The sequence below is a fragment of the Phaseolus vulgaris genome, chromosome 9, assembly GCF_051622355.1.
Source record: "Phaseolus vulgaris cultivar YP4 chromosome 9, ASM5162235v1, whole genome shotgun sequence".
Classification (NCBI taxonomy): domain Eukaryota; kingdom Viridiplantae; phylum Streptophyta; class Magnoliopsida; order Fabales; family Fabaceae; genus Phaseolus; species Phaseolus vulgaris.
The window spans coordinates 19,250,934-19,272,703 of NC_143506.1; the positions used below are offsets into that span (position 1 = coordinate 19,250,934).

Sequence of the window (21,770 nt, forward strand, 5' to 3'; positions counted from 1 at the left end):
ATATCTACTGGTGGAGGAGGAGTAGGTGGTCTACGTGCCATCTTCTAAGCACATAAAGAATTGGATTAGAAATTACTAAAAATTTCCAACTACATCTTTAAGACAAATTAACTTCAAAGAAATAATCATACGAAACAAGTAAAAACCAATCAAAACATATCTCTAAAATGTACTCTAGCTACTTAGAATTAAGATAGAAAATAATCTTGATCTAGTCATGAGTGTGCACCATCACCACTCTATAAAGATTCTTTTCATTATTAATACTTTCATCTTTATTCATAACAATTAACTTGACTCGAACACAAACAAGATTTCAAGAAAAACAACTTTGTCAAACATCTTATTAGAAACTTTTAACTAAGTCTTGAGGCTAGACATAAACAAAAATCTACACGCAAGAGAAACAAAATAAACCCACTACCCTCAGGTTATCCTAAGGATGAACCGCTCTGATACCATTAAATGTAACACCCCATAATTTACATATAACTATTACAATAAAAGTTCTACCAATTTCTATACAAACTTGTAGTTTTTCAAAACATTCCTAATACATGATTAGGATTTATAGAAATACAAATATTTACATATCCATAACTCAAAATAAAACTCTGAAACCTCTAAAGCTCTCCTGCACCTGTATGGTCATCTGCTCGTGTACATAGTACAGTCATCGCAGTTTAAACACAACAAGAAAAACAAGGGTAAGCTAGTGAAAATAGAATTTTATAATATACACAATTAAATCAAAAGAGAAAACCAAATTACATGATCAATTTCTCAAATTATTCAATTTTCTTCAAATCTCAACAATAAACAATCACATAGATCTCACATGGATCTACACATCCAGAATATTCAACAAACAACGTCTTCTGGAAGACCCGTATTAAGTAAGTCCTACCAGAGACTAACACCTGATCCAAAGATTACCAGCGAATCCAACAGAAAGGATCAGGGTAAGTTCAATACAACCCAAGCCGTGCATCTCATATGTCACGGTGTGCATGAACTCCCCCATCAGCTTCTCACCACCTGATATCTTAGTCTATGTGACTTAGATCATCAGTGAAGCTCAGAGATCTCTGTTACCACATAGGCATCAATACTTAATACACAACAAACATCAGTTCATACATTATCCCAGATGTATGCATTCAATTCCATACCATTCCGTCATACAATATCATTCAAAAAGTGATCCACAATATTCAAAAGTCTATTTGACATAAAAAAATAACACTTTAATACTAAATCATCAAAATATAATATTTTTACAAATTTAAATAATATACAAACAAACAACCCAATATATAAACACACAACATCCCTGCAAGAAAAATTGAATATTGGGACCACGTCCCTTCCGCATTCAGATTTTCTATCCTAGGGTGCTATTAAAAATTAAATTTAGCTTCCCTTACCTTAATTGATTGCTTTCCAAGCAACTTCTAGAATTTTATTTCCCACAGTCTGGATAAGCTTCAAGATTTACGGGCCTAATGCAAGTTATCCAAACAGAACAAAAATTCAGTATATAATAGAATAAGTTGAAAGGATTAAACTTCTCAACTGACTCCACAAAGATTGATGACTAAATCCTAAGGAAAAACAGAGAACAAATGATATTTAAAGTAAAAATGAACTTACTCTGTTTAAAAATTTGATCGGGTAGAAATGTTCCTTAACTCGCTAGCTACAACGTGGTATGATCAGATTCTAAAATAGATGAGGTATGGAATGAGAAATTAAGAGAGAAGGTAGAAGGGAGAGATGGAGGAAGAAAGAAGAAAGAAGAAGAATGGTGCGTGGGGTGGATTTCTGTTTCTAAAAAAAAGCGTTGTTACAATTTCTAAATTAGTATTTATCTACCTACCCAAATTTTAGTTACCAACTATTTCATATTCTAATATTGTTGTTAGCTAATAGATATCAATTTAGAAATTAGTTTATATATTTAGAAATTAATATAAATAAAATTAATTTTTGTTTATAAATTAGTATCTAATTTAATCAATTATTATTTATCTCTAAAGTTAGTTTCTATTTAATGATCTATATAATCATAATATCTGAAAAATACAATTAAATATATGTCATATATTATAAAAGCAAACGTTCTTGAGAATGAAATAAAATAAAATTATTTTGTTGAAAATTAAAAACATAAATAATTTTTAATTTTGCAAGGAATATCTCCTTGATAAACACAACCAAGGGAGGTGTATCTAGTGACAAAAATATTCCGGGGAGGTATGGAGTGGCTAAAATACACCCTACCAATGGGGTTTTCTTTTTTCCTTTGATTTTTCAATGATTCACAAACCTTCAAACACATAGAAGAAAACTAAAAAAAAATATGAAAATAGAATGAGTTTGATTGAATTTTTTTTGTATAAATATTATAATAGGAGAAAAATTACAACCAATCAACATTATATTATTATTTTTTAAATTGATTTTTAATTATGTTTAGCCAAATTTAGTTTATAATTGTTTTCTTATGAATACTTGTAGGGGAGTTCATCACAAACACCAAGAATGTGTCCTTCAACTCATCTCATTCATGGTTAGTTATGATTGCCAAACAATAATGCGTCCTTCTTTCATATGAAATATTCTTTTTATTGATTAACGTAAAAACAAAATAGTTATTAATTAATCATAATAAACAGATTTTAAGTTTAACTTAATCTAATAATTTATTTTTTTTAGATTTTAATGAAATATCTTCGTCGATGTTGATGTGAATCTCCAAAATTAATAGAAAATTTATCATTGGAGAATTTGTAACTAATATTTTTGTATAGCATATATTAAAGTTAATTTTTTAGATATAAATAAAATTACTCTTTTTGGTTTCTAGATAAAGAAAAAGTCTAATTTGGAAAGTTCTTCTTGAACTTCTGGTTTCAATTTCAATGCCGTGTTACCACTTTTTGCTGACTAAAGGTTAATTAAAGCTTTCAGATTTATGTACCAACCCAAAAAAAGGTCAAAGTAGAAAATGACCTACAGTTGAAATATTAGAATCTAGCTATATGAATTTTAGTTCTGTAAAAAAAGTTATATGAATTTACGAGAATAATGAATTAAGGGTAAAATATATTTTTGTTGCAGTAAAATTTGGAAAATATTAAATATATTTATAAGAAAAACTGTATTGTTTTTTTCTGAAATTTTTAATCACGTGTTTTAAATTCTTTCAAAAATATAAGCATATTTTTATGTTTATATATAGTAATAAAAAAAGATAAAAGACTTATACGATCTTAACATAGGGTTAATTGTATATTGAATTAAAATCACTTTTAATTGTAAAATCTGTATACTAAAACTAAATACTTAAGCAGTTTATATATATATATATATATATATATATATATATATATATATATATATATATATATTGAAAAACAACGCTATTCAATTACATTTTTATAAAGTTAAGTTTTATTTAATACATCATGAGTTGAATAATACATTTTAAACCCGATAGATTTGATCAACTCATTTACATAATAATAAATATATGATAAAACATATTATTTATTTAAAATTTATTAAATAATTATATATAAATATTATTTATGTATGTATTATAAGCATTTTAATTACCTTCTAAGAAATATCGGAAATATTTACTTCGAGATCTATTTTTCTTAATAAATAATTTTAAAAATTACTCAATTCAATTATAATTAAATCGAGTAGGTAAATAAAAAAGAAAAATCCCATCAAACTTAACTTAATTAAATTTAATTGAGTTTGGTAAAAAATTAAATTAAACTCGACACAATGCATACTAATTATATCATTAATTAAAATGGACACACATCAGTTTTCCGCCATTGCTATTACCAACCTAAATTAAACAATATATTTCAATTTTATAAAGATAAAGTAAGAGTATGGTGGAAAAACCTTTTCAATTTGATAAAGAAAAACCCACTAGACCTAATTCAAAAAATGTCTTTATGAAAGAGAGTTTGTTATTCAAACTTTACGCAATCTCACCCAACAATGATGGATTGAATATAATATTTTTCTAGCATTTCAGTATGATTTTTAATCTCACACTATGATAGATATTTATTCTTTCATTTTCTCTCTATGTTTTCCTTGCTTGCATTTTTTTTCCTCAAAAGTTTTCTTTAGGTATAGAAGGAGAAGAAAATTTCTCTATAAAGAGATAATTGATAATTAATATTTATCACAAGATATCTTAAAAATACTATCTTCACCTTTAGACAAAGCTAAAAAAAATATAATTTCAAAATTTTTTAGATATCCATGATTAGATACAGTTAATAATTTATTATTATTCTTTATTCAATTAATTAAAATAATATTTATTTCTATAACTAATATTTTCTAATTAAATTAATATAACAATTAAATAATATTAATCCACGAGATTGTATTATCAAGATTATCTTTGGAGCGACGGGTAGGTGTTACAATAGATATCAGCCGATAACCCTCGTATACATATAATAGCAAAATAGAATATGTAATATATTTTATATTTTTTAATTTATAAATGAAAATATTATTTTTTTAAGTTGTTTTTATTTTAGCCGTGTACATTTAAGATTTTACTTAATTTTTTTTTTGTTGCATCTTAACTTTTGGTCTAAGACAAATTCTTCCTTCACTTCCATACATTATTTCTACATCTCTATTTCTTTTTAATTTCAATAAGTGGTGAAAAGTGGAGTGTATTCTTATTTTTTTTAAGTGATGATGGTTGTTTGTGATAATTATGTTGGCTGATGTAAGTTTTATACCATTTGAAAGCTACAAAATCTATAAAAAAAATGATGTACAAAAATTGAATACAAAACTAAAAAATGATGAAACTATTTTCTCAAATATTGTAGTTAAAAAGGAATGAAAGTGTTGCAACTAGAAGGAAGATATGAAAGTGTAACTGAGATTATTTAAAGAAGTTAAATTATATTTCATTTATGTTTATTTAAATTTTTTAAAAAGTTTAAAACTAACTTTTCAAATTAATATGGTGGTGCAAGAGAAAATGTGCGGAAGTGGAAGAAAAATTTGTCTTAGTTTAATAGTTAAAAAGGTTTACTTAATTTTTTTATTTATAAATTTAAATATTTTAAATTAAGTTTATATTAAAATATTGATTTTATTGAAGTTTAAAATATTTTCAGTTTTTTATTCAAAATATTTTGTTATTTGATTTTGTTGATCAATACATAACTATTATTTTCGTTATTTTTGTTTTTTTATTTATCTTTGATGTCGCACTATGTCATTGATTATGAAAATAAAAAATATTTTAAATTTTTTTAGTTAAAATGTGAACAACGAAAAAAAGGCAAAGAAATGTAAAGCCGAAAAGCTTTTCAACCTCAAATGGATGACCAATTCTTGAGTAAGGACTTTGTGTTTGAAAGGTTGAAAACCAAAAACTGTTTGAAATTCCGACAAAATTGAACACAAGAAAATATATTATATTTAATTAAATAGGTTGAACATAGAAGACACCTTTGTCTATGAATGTGAACATATTATATTGTTCAAACAAACAATAACACCATTAAATATTTACAGTTTTTTTTCTAGTAAAAAAAATATGTATTTAAAGTAATCTTAGAAACTAGATAATTATGTTAAAGTTATTTAAATTGTTCTTCTCCAGGTGCATTTCTACATTTTTTTTTTTATAAAAGTTCTCATGTTAGGCATCACAATGCAACTTGTCATCTCAGCAAGGCTGACACCTCAAGTAACAACAATCATCTGCCATCACATGAAAAAAAGTATTATTAAAAAAAAGAAAAAGAAAGAAAAAACAAAAATATGGGGGGACTAGACCAAAACCCACATGTTAACAAAAACGATACATAGGTAGACTATACCTATTCATAAAGAATTCTAAAAACAGACTAGATGGAAGTCTATTATACCAATGAAATGATTCTCTATGAATGAACCCTAAATTAGCCAACTTATCAGCACATGCATTCCCCTCCCGAAAAATATGAGTAACCCTAAACCTGATTGTCCCACAGTAATTAAGACAAGAATTCCATCGATTACGAAGCATCCACGGAACATTAGTCCTAGACGCAGCACAAACAAAGACCGAATCACATTCAAGCCAAACATTTGTAAGTCCCATCTTTTGAGCTTCCTCCATATAAGTAAAGTATTGTACATAATTAATATATCATTAGTATATTTTATTTAGGTCTTATTGACCATTATGATTATTTTTGTGGTTTGGTTTTATTCATTAAATATAATATTAAACTTAACTTTTAAAATATGGTAAATTATTAATTATTTTTCTTTACACTGGGGTTATTATAAGTATATGTAATGTCTTAAATCATAAATTTATTTTATTGTTGCATAGTTTAAATTGAATATGTTCTTAAATATTTATTTTTTTATTAAATTATTAAAATCACGTTCATTAGTTTTTAAGAGTTAATTCAGTTAAAATTGATATATTAGTATAATAAAAAAAAAGCAAGTCATTTGTGGTCTCTCAAAATTCCCATAATAAAAAATTAATATTTATTAACTATTTTTAAAATATGAACCATTGGTCATAATCACTATTGAGGAAATTTATTAGCAATAAGTAAAATATCTTTATATAAGGAAAATTAGTAATTACAATTATTTAATTTTAAGATTTATTAAGTTAAATTATACGAGGTTAGCCTAAATCTAAATTAATTTTAAAAATTAACACACTATATGTACTACATTAATTGATATCATAACTAATATATATATATATATATATATATATTACATTAGTTATTAATTAAAAATTAATTATTTTTTGTTTAATTAAATTTGCGAGTTTGACGGTGAATGTGTGAAGGGAATGAGCACATTTAAAGAGACATGTAATAATATTCCTTTCTAAATAAGTTATTAATATTTTATTTGGAAGTCAACTAAAGGAAGTTGAGAATCTCGAAGGTTGTTTTTTTATTAAACTTTTCACTTTAATAATAATTTTTTCGTACGCAATATTGTTTAAAGATATAATCTGAATCAACATGTGTTGGTAGATATTATTATTTTAATATATTAATTTTGAAAAAGAGACACTATTATTATTTTAGTTTCAATAATTAATATATTGACATAAAAGACTGAAATTACATAATTATAAATGAAACCAAAATTGCAACTAAACATTATTTTAGAGAAAGAAACATTTAATAACCCCTTATAAAAAACTTTTTTTTTCACAAATAGTTATTTCAAACTTTAATTTATTCTTAATTGGTTCTTCAATTTTATCCTCTCTACAGGACACCTCAAACTTGAATTTTGTTTTAATTGATTTTAAAAATTTATCTTTTATTATAAAATAGATATTTAACTACATCAGATTATAACCTGTCTAGAATTTAGGGTTTAAAATTTAAGTTTTAATATTTAGATTTAGGGTTAGAGTTAGGGTTAGGGTTAAAGTAACATTTTTTTTTTGAAGGTAGAATGAGAAAGGGGCATGTTGTATTAAATTGAATAGAATAAAGATGTGAACTTTTTCTCTCTCTTAACCATTTTGCCCCAGCAGCAGTGGTTAGATGAGCAGGGCAATATTGACTCTTGAACAAAACGCGGAGAATCTGCAGAGCTTCTTTTCAAAATCTTCACTTAAATCTTCCGCCAAGTCAATATGATGTGGCTCAATAGGCTCAATAGACACAATATTAGTACTCTGCCACCACACACAAAAGTAATTTCCTTTCTCATTCTTATTTTGAATTACTATTTCTTTAACAATGAATGCTATGAGATTAAAAAAAAAATGTTGTTGGGTGGTACCTAGGAGACAGCGAAGGACTAAAATTTCTTCCATCATTTGATTATTACGCGTGCCACTAGTCCACCCTCATCTCCATTCAACATTGAAACTAACTCATTTTTGTCACGTAACAAAACAGACCAAAGTAAAAGGTATAAAAATAAAATAAAAAGTTGTCTTGAGAGCTTATATATAGATTCATTCCAAGGTTGTTTCGGACACATACCAAACTCGCATTCTGTTTTCCTCTGCTTGTTGTTGTTTTTGTCTGCGTAGGTGCAAAGTAAGAGGTGAAAATCATTGCTTGCACTGCATTCATTGCTTATGTGGCTACATGAACCTGTCTTTAATTTAATCTTCATTGTTGTACAGAAGTTGTTGGCAGTGATCATGTCGAGCATTTCCTTGAAGGAGAACGGTGGTGAGGTTTCTGTGAAGAAGGATTATAGCAATGGTGGGGGTGTGAGGGACTTGTATGGCGAGGACAGTGCCACAGAGGATCATCTTATCACTCCATGGACCTTCTCTGTAGCCAGGTACCACTACTTAACATTTGACATGTCGAAAAAGACAACATGGAATTTGTCTGTTGTAGCTTTTATATATTTGGATCTGTGTTCATTTATCTGTCATCCTATTAATGGAGTTTCATTTCTGGCTATGCCAGACTAGTTTTCTGGCCATCTCTAAAAAATGGAGAAATTTTTGTCACATTTCATGGCATTCTTGGATTATGTGTGGTTTGGAGTACTGGGTTTGGTAGATAACCAGTATGTGGTGGAGTTATTTGATAATGTAATGCTTTATGAGATTATTCTGTAGACTTGTAATGTGCGATCTGCAGAGTTTTTTGTGTTTCAATAAAATGTTTGATTTACTTGCTTAGAGTTTGGTGTGGTAATCAAGCATTTGCAATTTTGTGTACAGTGGATGCAGTTTGCTGAGAGATCCACGTTACAACAAAGGGCTGGCCTTTACTGAGGGAGAGAGAGATGCTCATTACTTGCGTGGCCTTTTGCCCCCATCTGTCTTCAATCAGGAACTTCAGGTTACTTGCTTCTTAGTATCACATTCAGTTACTTTATTTATGTAAGGAAAAAAAACTTGAACTCAATTTCGGTGTTCCAGTATTGTTCTGTAATTAGAACGTGATTTTCATGTTGATAATATACGTAATAAAACTTGCATAATGTTGTCCACATGAAACTCCTATTTTGCTCAGAGAACAGTACCAAAACACTTGAAATTGCATCTAACTTTATCCTCTATACAAATGGTATGCTAGAGGCTGTGCAATCTGAGGATTTTTGGCTAATTTCCCTTGGTATTTTAATGTTCAGGAAAAGAGGTTGATGCACAATCTTCGCCAGTATGAGGTTCCTCTGCATAGGTACATGGCCTTGATGGATCTTCAGGTACTTTCTGAATTCTAACTCATCCCATGTAAAGTGCATATACCATGCAGTACTCTCTTTTTAAAAATTGGGTTTTATGAGTACATATATGTACAGTATGCTAGTGTAAGGAACATGTAACCAAGAACTATTGCTACGGAGTTTCTCACTGTCTCTGATATTTCTCTATTGACAGGAGAGGAATGAAAGGCTGTTCTACAAGCTTCTGATCGATAATGTTGAGGAACTGCTTCCTGTTGTTTACACTCCAACGGTTGGAGAAGCATGCCAGAAATACGGAAGCATTTTTAGGCGTCCTCAGGGTCTTTATATCAGTTTGAAAGAAAAGTAAGGCTTTTTTCATGGCACTGCTCCTGTATGTTTTTTCACTAAGCATTTGAGAAAATACTAAGTGTTTTGAATTCTTCAGAGGCAAGATCCTTGAAGTACTGAAAAACTGGCCAGAAAAGAGTATTCAAGTTATTGTTGTGACCGATGGTGAGCGTATATTAGGACTGGGAGATCTTGGCTGCCAGGTAACAAAATAAAGTGCTAGTCTCTTAAATCTGCATTATAAACAAAGACAATTATGATAACATTTTTTCTAAATTGTTTTCAGGGAATGGGAATTCCGGTTGGGAAACTTTCTCTCTATACTGCTTTAGGAGGTGTTCGCCCTTCGTCTGTAAGAACTACTTAATGCTGTTTTTTCTATTCCCTTTTCCTTTCCCTAATTCATAGTTTATCAAATATTAATTTGCTATATGTGATATTCTATGATTTCAGTGCTTGCCTGTTACCATTGATGTTGGCACAAACAATGAGAAGTTGCTGAATGATGAGTTTTACATTGGGCTTAGACAAAGGCGTGCAACTGGGCAGGTCTGATCATCCTTGGCAATACATGCATAAAAAATAATGCTCATTTTTTAACTACAGTTAGTGAGTGTGTGATGTTTTATTCCGTTAACATGATAATTGTTTGTTGTGGTTCAGGAATATGCGGAGCTTCTAGACGAGTTTATGCGTGCAGTTAAGCAGAACTATGGAGAGAAAGTTCTCGTACAGGTTGTATATCAGATTCAACACCTGCAGTGGCTATGGTTTACTTGAGTTTGTTGTTTTACTAATTTTGTTGATTCTTTTTCAGTTTGAGGATTTCGCCAATCATAATGCATTTGATCTGCTGGAAAAATACAGCTCATCTCATCTTGTTTTCAACGATGATATCCAGGTAGAATGGGTTGAAAGTTTCTAACTTGTGCATGATTTCTTATTTTAATTCATGCTAATGATTCTGACATTCTTTGATTAAATGCAGGGTACAGCGTCTGTTGTATTAGCAGGATTGCTTGCATCCCTGAAATTAGTTGGGGGAACCTTAGCTGACCACACCTTCTTATTCTTGGGTGCTGGAGAGGTAAGAGCTTGTAGGCCAAAATTCATTTTTCATTTTGGTAAGACATGATTTCTGAGAATGCATGATTATATGTTTTTTCTTATTACCTGTATCTTTTGGTTGGTGAAGGCTGGAACTGGTATAGCAGAGCTGATTGCTCTTGAGGTCTCAAAGCAGGTATAGCTTGATATTTGTATTCTTCTTCAGTAATACTATTCATTTTTATGAAGTATCTAAATACTATTTTGCTGGCCAGACAAAAGCTCCAGTGGAAGAGACCCGCAAGAAGATATGGCTTGTGGATTCAAAGGTAAATGCCAGAGGATCCTGGAAAACAAGAAGAGTGTAATCTTCTATTTTTCCTTCTACATGTTCTTCTTCCCTAGCCTCTCATGACAAGTTTGTTCCGTTCCAGGGACTTATTGTCAGCTCTCGTCTGGAATCACTTCAGCAATTCAAAAAGCCTTGGGCTCATGAGCATGAACCTGTGAAGGGACTTCTAGAGGCTGTCAAGGTAAAGAAAGTGTCTCAGATTTTTGTCTTAATTTCATAATAGTTTAATGTTTATTAGCCTTGATTCTTGAACACTAACTTACAATTCACTCCATCAGGCAATCAAGCCAACCGTTTTGATTGGATCATCTGGAGCAGGGAAGACATTTACCAAGGAAGTGGTTGAAACCATGGCATCCTTGAATGAGGTTCTTTCTGGCTTTCTCTAGTGATTTTTTTGCTACCCCATGAAGAGAAGATTATATATATATCTCTGATGTTTGTGATATTTCTTGGCGTGTAGAAACCACTCATTCTTGCTCTCTCCAACCCAACTTCACAATCTGAGTGCACAGCTGAAGAGGCTTACACATGGAGCAAGGTAAATTTTCATTACTTCATTTCTACATAGCCCAAGAAACAACACATTGCGTGTTAAATGACAAAGCAGATAAACAAACAAAGATATTGGTTACCACATTATGTCTCTTATATTTTCAGGGTAGAGCAATCTTTGCTAGTGGAAGCCCATTTGACCCTGTTGAATATGAAGGAAAACTTTTTGTTCCTGGACAGGTTTAACTTAAAACTCGCTAAGCCTTTTCTTATTCAACACACACAATTCCAAAGCTGATCTTTTTATTATGTTTCCCACTATGCAATTCAGGCCAACAATGCTTACATATTTCCCGGTTTTGGCTTGGGTTTGATCATGTCTGGTGCAATCCGTGTGCGTGATGAGATGCTCTTGGCAGCCTGTGAGTACATACAAACTAGAGTGATTAGATGATTTAAGCAAGATAAATATATAGCATAGAAAAAGAAAATGATGAAATGAATGGCTTGATTGAGCTTTTGATCTTTTGCAACAGCTGAAGCTTTGGCTGCACAAGTGTCAGAGGAGAACTATGATAAGGGACTGATTTATCCTCCATTCACAAACATCAGGAAGATATCAGCCAACATTGCTGCTAAAGTGGCGGCTAAGGCATATGATCTAGGTGAGTTTCTTGAAATGTTTTCAGTTTGGACAACAGTGGTTAATGATGTTTATTCTTTTTCACTCCATAATGTTGTCTTCCCTGTTTGGTTGGACAGGTCTGGCTTCTCATCTGCCAAGGCCTAAGGATCTTGTCAAATATGCAGAAAGTTGCATGTACAGCCCAGGCTACCGAAGCTACCGTTGAGTTTTTTTTGATACACAATAAGCTTCTTAGGAACAGATTTATTGCATTGCTTGTTAGGCTTGTGGTATAAGGCATATTGCCATTTGAACTTTCAATAGTTGCTTATTCTTCAAGGATTTTATTTGTATCGGGGAATAATATATATTCCAATTTATGCTGAACGAAATATGATTTTTGTAGTGCCAATGAGCTTGTTTAAATTCTTTTTTATCTTATTATATATATATATATATATTTCAATTTGAATGATTCGTGTTTTAAAATATTTTTGAAAAATATACACTGTATAATTTTTATCTATATTAAAAAGCCATCAAATAAATTTATATAAATTAAAAAATGGTATATATAATATATATGTGAAATGAACTTTAATTCAATGGTGAGGATTTAAGAAATATGATTCAATAAAAAGATATTAAACATTTAGTATAACTTAATATTCTATATATATGTGTGTGAATAAAATTATTCTAAAAAAAAGTTACTTCTAATTTTCAGCTTTTATTTTCTTGTAATATGATAATTAAAAATAAATTATTCATTAAAATTAGGTTTAATTACGCTTGTCATTCAACTATTATTATCTTACAAATTTTACTTCTAAAATTTTTTGTTACATATTTTACCATTATATTTTGCACATTTTACTAATACATTAAATATGTTCAAAGTGCAACGTCTCACAACAAATTTATTTTATTATTAAAGTGAAAAGACTATATAAATAAAAATTCAGTTATTCCGGTTTCATTATAAAAGAATCATCGTCTCTCTAAAAATTCATTTTTTCCTTTTATCTGCCTTCTCTCTAATATTGTGATCTCCTCAGTTTGACGACATCCATCAGACTCCTGACACTGAATACTACAAGACTGTTCGATCTAAATCTTTAATAGAGTAAGTTCCTTTTTGCTCTTCTCTTTGAGTCAAATTTTGAACTTGTTAGGTTTGTCTCTAGTGGTATGGTTAGATTTTTTATCAGAACTTTCTGGTGCAGGTTAAGCTACCTTGAACTTTTGGTAGGTTTGGAGCTCTTAGTGAACATTTGCCCAAGTTTAGGTAAGGGAAGTTAGTCTTATTATTTTCAATAAAACCCTAAGCTAGAAGATATGGATGTAAGGGTGTCGTGGTCACTAGTTCCAAATTTTGTTTGCAAGATTGATTGTTTATGAGTAATGCAGATTATTGTTTGAAATAAAATGTTAATATGTTAATTTGGGTATGGATGATTTATGGTAGATGCTTTAGTTTGAATCTAAAATTGGTTGATTTGTATAGTTGATATAGTGCAAGTTACTTTTGAAGTGAAATGAGTTATTAAAATTATTTTTGTTTGAATATGAATGATGAAATTGGGCATGATTATGCATATTTCTCTGCATATCTCGCTTAGGCGAGCTAATTCTCGCTCAAGTGATAATAGAATGGAAAGATAGGGTGCTTTCGAGTCCATTTTTGCTCAAGCAAGAAGGAATCTCGCTCAGGCGAAAATAGGATAAATTATGGAGGTGCTCTTGGGTTTACGCTCGCTCAAGCAAGAGGATTTTTGCTTGGGCGAGACCCATTCTCGCCCAAGTGAGCAAATTTCCGCTAAAGCTAGATTCTTTGTATAAAAGAGAAAAATTGCCTATTGTTTTTAAGTAAAAAATCTAAATTTTATTTAAAAATATGATTAAAGGAACTTAGTTATGTGTTTAAGTGAATTTTGAGATATATTTGGTTGTTTAGAAAGTTTGAAATAAGATGTGATTGAATGGTGCATTGATGTGTTAAATGATGTATGTAATGAGGTGAATGTGTGATTAAGACATATAATTTCCAGGGAAAGAAATACCGTGTTGAGATTGTTATTAGGGTGTATTGATTTGTGAGTGTCTTGTGAATGAGACGATTCTGACTCTACTGATATAATGAAATCATATAGATGAAGTTTTTCAGTTGGTGAGAGTCGTTGGAGGTTCAGTTGGCTGAGTCTGAGGTTTGAAATAACTTATCAGAACAAATAAAATGAATTTACCCTGTCATATGAGATGATGGGATATTGAGATGATTATGCGCATGACTGTGTGAATTTCACAACGAATAGTATGATTGGTGCAGACAAGGTTATCATACTCGAGAGTCTACTTAAACTCGTGGGAGGTCTATAAACTCGACTCGTAAACCCGACTCGTAGACTCTAAGAGTCTACTTCATATAAAGATTAATAAAAAAAATCATATATTAATTTCATATCATTTTACAATTCTTTTATTGTGCTGAAACATCAAATCAATAAAAAATAATTTAATCTCAATCCCAAATTTATTTCAGCCACTCTAAATAAAATAAAAAATCCCCAAATTAGATTAAAAATAACTCCCAACCCTAAATCTAATTAGGTTAAAAATCCCCACACCCAACCTAATTAGGTTAAAAACCTATGTAGTACAGACATTGACACGAACACAAAGATACGTATAATCTCTAAAATATACGACACAGAGATACGTATAATCTCTAAAATATAGGACACAAAGATACGTATAATCTCTAAAATATAGGACACAAAGACATGAATTATAAAAATTGATAATAAAGATTTATGTGCACAAGTATCTTTTAACCTATTTTTGTAACAAAAAGATGTTTCATGGCTAATTCAAAAGGATTTGTTCCTTATATTTGTAATCATAATAAAAATTTATACAATAAATTTGAGTTTTTAGAAAATTAATGTATTTATTCTTTTTAAAATTGTGTTTAGAACCATGCTAGAATTGTCAGAAATCCAACAAATATTTTTTTTAAATTAGACACTTCACCAATACGTGTCCTACAAGTGTCGGTGTTCGATATGTGTGTCCAACACGGACACACCATTTAAGAGGCGTGTCCGAGACTCATAATTAAAACCCCCTAACCCAACCCAATCAAGTTAAAATCCTCGACCCAACCCAACTAAAAAAATCACTCTCATCCCTAAGTCTAACCTTTCCCCCAATTAACCCATGAACTCAGAGCCAAAATGAAGAAGACACGACAGTGTCGCGACAACGTGGCGCAGCGAGGCACGATGATAGTGAGGCACGACGCGATGAGGCACGACAACAGCAAGGCGCAGTGCGGTGAGGCACGACGAGGCGAGGTACGACGATAGTGAAGCGTGACGACGATCTCAATCATTTTGGATTTTTTTTCATAACTCGTTGACTCAACCTCAAACTCGCGAGTTTGAACCGAGTTCAATGAGTCTATCCAAGTCTACATCGAGTTTTTCAAAAAAACGAGTTTGCCAAAAAACGAGTTCACTCACGGATTCACTCGCCAAACACCAGTTGACTCGTAAACTCGAACGAGTTTGATGGTTCACCTGCGAGTTTGATAACCTTGGGTGCAGCTCTCTGGATGCTAATTTCAATACACAAGTATTTCGGAAGTAGAGTTAAGTGTTTATGTGTTGTGAGTTAGTAAAAGTCTAACATGAGAAAGATGATTGTGATTTTTTTTATAGACATTTGATTGTTATGTGAAAATGCATTAGAATTGATGACTTTATGAGGATATTTAAAATTATATTTATATTAGAAGTTTTTAAAAATAGCTAGTTTACTCTTTGTTTTGTGGCTACTTTCTTTAATCTGTGATGATTGTATATTTACACAAGAGCAAATGATCTTATAGGTGATAGAACTCCTCAATAAGAAGCTAGATGATGGAAATGTTATTTTTAACTTGAATATTTTATTTTAATCTTATATAAATATTTAAAATTCCTATAAAGAGAGATATATTTGAAGACATTGTATGAAAGAGTTATATATATTACAAATTATGATTATTAGATGAGAAAAAATATAAGGATGTTTACATTGTAAAAAAAAAAAAACCAAGATACATAAGATCATACATAACCATGTATGATAAAATTAACTTCGGTAATAGTTACTTGAAACAACTATAACAAAACTCAATTTTCTTCTGAACATGATAATAATCACTTGAATATCATGGCAGAGATCATTTTTAATTACTTGCTGTTATTATGTTTATACAAATATAGTTGCAGAAATTTAGGCAGATTCAAAAAATAATTACCGTACTCATCATACGAGTCAAGTCCATTTACGTAAGGTCTAAAACCAAAAAACTAAAATAAGAATAAAATATATAATTGTTTAGGTAATTGATACATTGCACATTATTCCCCAAAACGAACATTAGCCTGCAGTGTAGGCAAAAAGAACCCAAAAACTTCTAACAAACATCATACTATTTTGAACTCTATAGGCTCTTCATCTATTCTGTGAAAACACGACATTCTCACTGATTCTCATTTAAAATTATCTTAATGTGTGACTCTATTTATTCCAAGCTGTTACAAACATATTTCTAATATACGTAATATCAACATGCGCAGTCCTACAAGAAAGCTGCATTATAGACATTAGCTATGCCGAGTTACTTGAACATGGCTTTTCATTAAGCTTGGATAGATGATTGCATAAATATCAAGCTAAAGGTTTTTGCGTTTTTTCTTCTGCAAGTTGACAGCACCGAATCCCCCAGAAAATGTTGGGTTTCAGTTTTTGGCTCCTGGCCGTGAAAAGCCACCCCATTTGGGTTTTACATGTTGCACAATTAGCAATTGTCCATGCATACCTGCCAAAAATAGCACATTGGAACGTAAGCTTCTCAGTTCTCATTAAATAACCATATACATGTAGACATTATGTAGCATCCTCAGCACTGATCTCACGAAAAACATGATTTGCAGAATAGATCTACTTCATAGGGAACTACTAGCTCATCCTTTTATGTCTTTTTCTATTTTTATTGCTGTATATAGCAGAGACGTTAATCCATACTTGACTCAGAAACTAGAACTTCCTTTGAAAGATGGAAAGCCATTGAAAAAAACGGACATTGCCAAAAATGTTGCGAAGACACAATTTTTTTCTGGATTGTTTATAATAGAAATTTCCATAGAACAGAAGGAAAATAAAATAAAGAAATGGCTAATGGGGAGTTTTCCACTCCCCTGCATACCAGCCTAAGTCCTAATGGAATTGTTAGCTAAAAGAAAATGGCATTCCGTTTTACCTATCTACTCGTCAATCAATAAATAAAGCACCTTTGCATTGACAATCAAAAGCTAGAAAAGTAACAATTAAGAGATTTTTGTGCGAATAAATGGAAAGCAAATTTATATCTATAATAATGTAAATTAGAAGGGCACTGGTTAAAGGGAATACAAGATAGTTTTTTATATTCTATTACTCTTGAATTAATCTAAACTTAACATCAACTTTTCTAGTTAAGAAAAAATTGTTAAAAGAGAAATACAGAATGTGTATCTTCCCAAAAGTGAAGCACACATATAGTAGGAAGTTAGCTGAAGAGAACGAGAGCTCTACAATTTATGTGTGTATATCTAACAAAGGCCCCCCTTTAAAACAACCATGCACATGTAACAAAATGGACTACATGCCCAAAAAAGAGTGCGGAAACTGACAATAATTTTGCCTTTCTTTCCTCAACCCAGATATCAGGTAGAAAATGTCTCTGAAAAAGAGAGGACAAATCCTAGACCATAATTAAAAACAGAACCCAGCCAACCATATTTAAAGGATAGAAAACATCTTTGACATACCTAATTCTTCTAACCCTAAAGAAAATTCGTTCCTAACATCACCGAATATGGAAATGTAGTGACACTTACCCAGGAAACCAACTGTATTCAGATACTGCTGGTCCAATAAGAGATAAACCATTTGCCTTGTAGAAAGTCATTATCTCATGCACATAACCACTTGAATTCACATATGCACTAAGAGGACCCTCACTTGACATCACCAACATATCACTTCGTTTTGCAATTGTAGTCTGCAAATTTAAAGATGGTAAAAAATAGTAAGAAATATTAATTTTACACATTTAATGAAAGTTGAAACAAAATTGCACTTTAAAATTGTCTCTATATTATTCACAAGACAACTATTACCTCACAGCTTTTACACCGGATAAGATCAATGCTCTCCAGTAATTCAATTTCTCTACGCAGTCTGTATGCAATGCCATCAATATCCAAAAGCTCCTGCCGTGTAGACTCAGACACAGGTATTTTACTAGCTATGTGAAATGATAAAACATCAGGCTTCTTAATGAGACTTTCCATGTTAGGCACCCCAACTATTTGCTTCCACATATCTACAGAATATCAAGACAGCACAACCATTAGCCTTTATTCTAAGAGCTACATATTTGTTTTACAATAAATATTCAAAATTCCGAGACTAATCTTTTATTTAAATTGAATTGTTTAGTGAAGTTTTCATTAAGAAAATGAAGACTTCTATCATTTCATTTCAGTCAATTACAAATAAATAATAATAATAAATAAATGGACAAAAACATAGATTATTATAGTATTAGTATATATTGCCAAACCATAGCTTGCTCATGAATTTTCCATTCATGTCCTTTTTTTAATTTTAAAGTCAAAACTAACGGACCAGCAAGTAGAAAAGATAACCAGAATTTTTATTTAGCCAATAATAGTGATACCATAACAATGAAGGTGGGGAATTTGCAAGAAATATCTAATCGGGAGATAGAAGAAGCAAAGCAAAGCTACCTGCAGCCCTTTGTGCCAGCAAATAAGAGTCAAACATCCTATATGTCCAGTGGGGCCAAAATGCTTTTGAAATTTTATGAGATGAGTAGGCACATATATGTTTACATCTATTAAGCTCATTTTTCCATGACTGCTTTCCAGAAGTGGAACAGTTCCCAGTCCTTGAATCCAGATTAGATCTAATTTCCTGATCTGACTTACACATGAATTTAGCGTCGCTACTGTTTGCTGATTCATCCATTGTATCATGCACATACCTGGAGCCAACAACTGAGAGATGGATTTTCCTTTCCACCAATGAGAGTTCATTCTCAAAACTCTCTTCTGAATCTGGTTCTGAATCACTTTCCTCAATTTTTGACCTATGTATTTTAGCATGAGAATATGGTGAAGACACTGTATGCGAGACAGCCTGGCTACAGGGCATGTTACTCAATGGTGCCAATTTGCCAAAAGCATCTCTTGGGATTCTCACTGGCAGATCTTCCTCAATAATTTGGATCTCTCCATAAGGCTTTATAAAGGAGGCACCCCAACCAAACCAAGAACAAGGGATTTGTCAGTTTTAAGTTACATAGCTAATGCCCAAGTTAATCAAAATAAAAAGGCAGTAAAGATAATAATATTCTGCTAACCACTCCGTCCACGTCATTCCAGAACCGTCTTAGGCGAAACCGTTGTTGTCCACGGGTAACTAGATTCAGTGAACCATTCCCCAGACGCCCAAATTGTCGAATCTGTAGATAAGTTTAGCTAGCAATATAAAGCAACAGACATATAGGACCAATGTCTAACTGTAGAAAGAATAAGGAGACTATAACTAGTAGCTATAGATGGACACTATTTTGTTTCCCTCCACTAAGAGATATGGGATTGATGACTTCTGCATTGAAAAAGTCAGGCTTTGTGTTACTGAACAAGAAGTTATGTACGCAATAAATTCAGCTCTGCTTCTCCCAACATCCACAGTTGCATTAGAACACCTTTTGCACAAATACAAAATGAAGTGTGATATATAGTGCAGCTGTGCCAACATTAGATTTCTGAAGCAAAGATTTGGTACTTTTTTATAATGTTTCTTAAAGACATGTTATTGAGCAGCGGGAAGATGCTATCTATAAATTCAGTATACTAAACAGATGGCATGTGTTTTATTTATGTTTAAAAAGGTAACATCTAGACATGAATGTGTATCGATACATCAGTTAAGGTGTAATACCTCTGCAGTTGTACCAACACTTGCTGATTTCGTCCTTCGTGTTGCAGTGTCCCTGTGGATTCGAATCTGAAAGGCAAATGGACACCTCACTTATGCTTAAGAGAAAGATTAAAACCGAATTTCAAGCATGAATAAACTGTAAACAGTCATCACAATAAGTTAACTCACCACACCAATGGTATGAGGAATATCATCTTGAGTTAGAGCTCTCTCCACAGCAGCCACCAAACGAGGTTCAATAACTCTAAGGGGGAGTGTAGCCCCGGGAAAGAGTACAACTCCTGAATATTGCAAGGAATAGTTAAACTCGTGAGTTAAAAAATTATAAAACGAACCTAAGAAGGATACGAAGGCAAGCCATATGAGAAGACAACATTTTGCCTATTTGAAGCTAGGAGGAAATAACTTGTATAACATTTTTCAAAATGATATTCAAAAGTTTCATACAGATAAAGGAAAAAAAATAAAACTTCCAAAAACACCACGAGACAGTGCAGCTGGATAAAAATGCTCCGCAAACCTCGAATTCTATCCAGACACAAGCAATTCTAAAACGGCAGAGACTAAACCGAAACCTGTTTTGAAATTGAAATTTTACAGAGGAAAAATCCTGCTATTCAAACAATAATGAGAGTAGAGCACAAATATGGTCCTTAGAATAAATGTATAATTGTCTACACATTTTCCACCTTGTGGGGGGTACGTACGAGTTTCCAAAAGTTGTTCACGAATTCTTCATTTTTTGTCTAATCAACAAGCAAAACACCGTCTAAGAGAACAGAAGATAAGTGCATGTTTAGATCCTGCTGAATAATCCAAAATCACTTTGAAATGCCAGCTAACAAGATTCTAGGTCAATGATCGCATGATTGGTTTCGTGTTGACAAATTGACTGAATCCACAAACTCGATATTGAGTTGAAGAAATTACAGTAACTTTTGTGCTGAATAACAAATTTATATTAAGTTTCAGTAATAACACGGCTTTCAGAAAATAAAAGAAAAGAAAAAAGGAATACACACACAAACATGAATCACTTTTCTTCAAAATCCAATTAATATCAATTTTACAAATACCTCGGAGACAAAAGAGCGGAATGTTCAATACAGCTCCACCGTCCAATAACGCAGTCCTGTGGCGCGTGTCTTCGACATCTGCGATAAAAAAACAGAGCAATGAGCGAATTCATTGCAGAAAGAAGGCGCAGATACATAAGATACGAGTACAATACAAATGCGTACCGCCGAGATACGTATGCAACGGCGTGACATAGGTATCAAAAGTGAATTCAGAAGATTGAGGAGAACTAGACGAATTTAATTGTGAAAGAAAAATCGCATATTCCTCGTCGACCTCGACGTCGGCGTCTTCGTCTTCATCGGAGTAATCGACTTCTTCAACTTCAAGGTGCTCGAGATCGAGCTGGCGTATCATCTGGATTTGCAATCTCTCCCTCTCCAGAAGCCTCTCTCTCTCATCGTCATCCATTTTTCAGGTGCTATACTAGGGTTTTGAGATTTGCAGAGGAAGAAGGGGAAGGGAAGATCGTACCACGTACTATACCGCATCCAAGGGGAAGTACTCGTGGTTTATGCCTCTTAAACACTGCACTTCCACACTTCGACTTAAACGACCATAGATTAGTCTATT

The 21,770-nt window shown here is 31.6% G+C and overlaps 2 protein-coding genes and 1 long non-coding RNA gene across 5 annotated transcripts; 1 reads left to right on the forward strand and 2 right to left on the reverse strand.

Moving 5' to 3' along the window:
* Positions 1–314: 314 nt before the first annotated feature.
* On the reverse strand, positions 315–1,838 carry LOC150025206 (uncharacterized). Its single transcript, XR_016515299.1, has 3 exons — positions 1,654–1,838; positions 1,428–1,502; positions 315–652 (listed from the first exon to the last, which is right to left on the reverse strand). It is a non-coding gene; the product is annotated as an uncharacterized LOC150025206 (long non-coding RNA).
* Positions 1,839–7,565: 5,727 nt separating this feature from the next.
* LOC137822959 (NADP-dependent malic enzyme) lies at positions 7,566–12,468 on the forward strand. Of its 3 annotated transcripts, none has more exons than XM_068627997.2 (20): positions 7,566–7,741; positions 8,183–8,346; positions 8,738–8,858; positions 9,151–9,225; positions 9,401–9,552; positions 9,635–9,740; positions 9,824–9,889; positions 9,991–10,086; positions 10,201–10,272; positions 10,355–10,438; positions 10,526–10,624; positions 10,733–10,780; positions 10,860–10,913; positions 11,019–11,117; positions 11,215–11,304; positions 11,400–11,477; positions 11,597–11,671; positions 11,763–11,853; positions 11,968–12,096; positions 12,194–12,468. In XM_068627997.2, exons 1-20 carry the CDS (start codon positions 7,682–7,684, stop codon positions 12,280–12,282), a joined length of 1,848 nt encoding a protein of 615 aa, XP_068484098.1. In that variant the 5' UTR covers positions 7,566–7,681; the 3' UTR covers positions 12,283–12,468. The 3 variants fall into 3 exon arrangements, with proteins under 3 accessions (XP_068484098.1, XP_068484099.1, XP_068484100.1); XM_068627998.2 differs by lacking the exon at positions 7,566–7,741 and adding an exon at positions 7,971–8,100; XM_068627999.2 differs by lacking the exon at positions 7,566–7,741 and adding an exon at positions 8,025–8,093.
* A 3,933-nt stretch (positions 12,469–16,401) lies between these two features.
* LOC137823094 (ATP-dependent protease La (LON) domain protein) lies at positions 16,402–21,770 on the reverse strand. The gene is made up of 9 exons (XM_068628214.1): positions 21,362–21,770; positions 21,197–21,274; positions 20,289–20,401; positions 20,121–20,186; positions 19,537–19,638; positions 18,902–19,415; positions 18,269–18,474; positions 17,987–18,150; positions 16,402–16,926 (listed from the first exon to the last, which is right to left on the reverse strand). The coding sequence occupies exons 1-9, from the start codon at positions 21,606–21,608 to the stop codon at positions 16,776–16,778; spliced, it is 1,641 nt and encodes a 546-aa protein (XP_068484315.1). The 5' UTR covers positions 21,609–21,770; the 3' UTR covers positions 16,402–16,775.